At 50.8% G+C, this 368-nt stretch overlaps 1 protein-coding gene across 1 annotated transcript; it reads right to left on the bottom strand.

The window, feature by feature from the left end:
• Positions 1-2: 2 nt before the first annotated feature.
• TM35_000372120 (Tbingi protein) lies at positions 3-365 on the bottom strand (the record flags this gene model as incomplete). The annotated part of the gene is made up of 1 exon (XM_029029512.1): positions 3-365. A coding segment is annotated over one exon (363 nt), but the record flags the coding sequence as incomplete, so codon positions are not given.
• Between the last annotated feature and the right edge of the window lie 3 nt (positions 366-368).

Raw genomic sequence — 368 nt, 5'->3', positions numbered from 1 at the left:
CCTGCTATGGTTCGGCAAGCTTTCTTCTGTCCTGCATCGAGGAGTTTGCGTGAAGTGGGAGCCGCATCCCAATACCAGACCTCAAAACCGTAGAGAGTCTGGGCTTGAACTAGCGTCAGGTAGAAGGCTCGGAGGATATCACGTTTCGGCCCCCATGTGGTGGAGGAGATTGCTGCAAGTTGTAGTAATCTAAAATTCATGCGTTGTCTCGTTTGAACCGCATGGGTGGACATGCCTCGGTAGTTTTGGAATGTGATGCCTAAGAGTTTAGGCGCCTTCTCCGGGCCCACTGGGATAGCGCGTAGTTCAAGAGAAAGTGGATTCGGGTCTAAGGTTCCAAAAAGGGTGTATTTCGTCTTGTCCACATT

Source organism: Trypanosoma theileri (genome assembly GCF_002087225.1).
Source record: "Trypanosoma theileri isolate Edinburgh chromosome Unknown TM35_Tth_37_V1, whole genome shotgun sequence".
Classification (NCBI taxonomy): Eukaryota; Euglenozoa; class Kinetoplastea; order Trypanosomatida; family Trypanosomatidae; genus Trypanosoma; species Trypanosoma theileri.
This window is presented reverse-complemented; position numbering and strand designations above follow the sequence as displayed.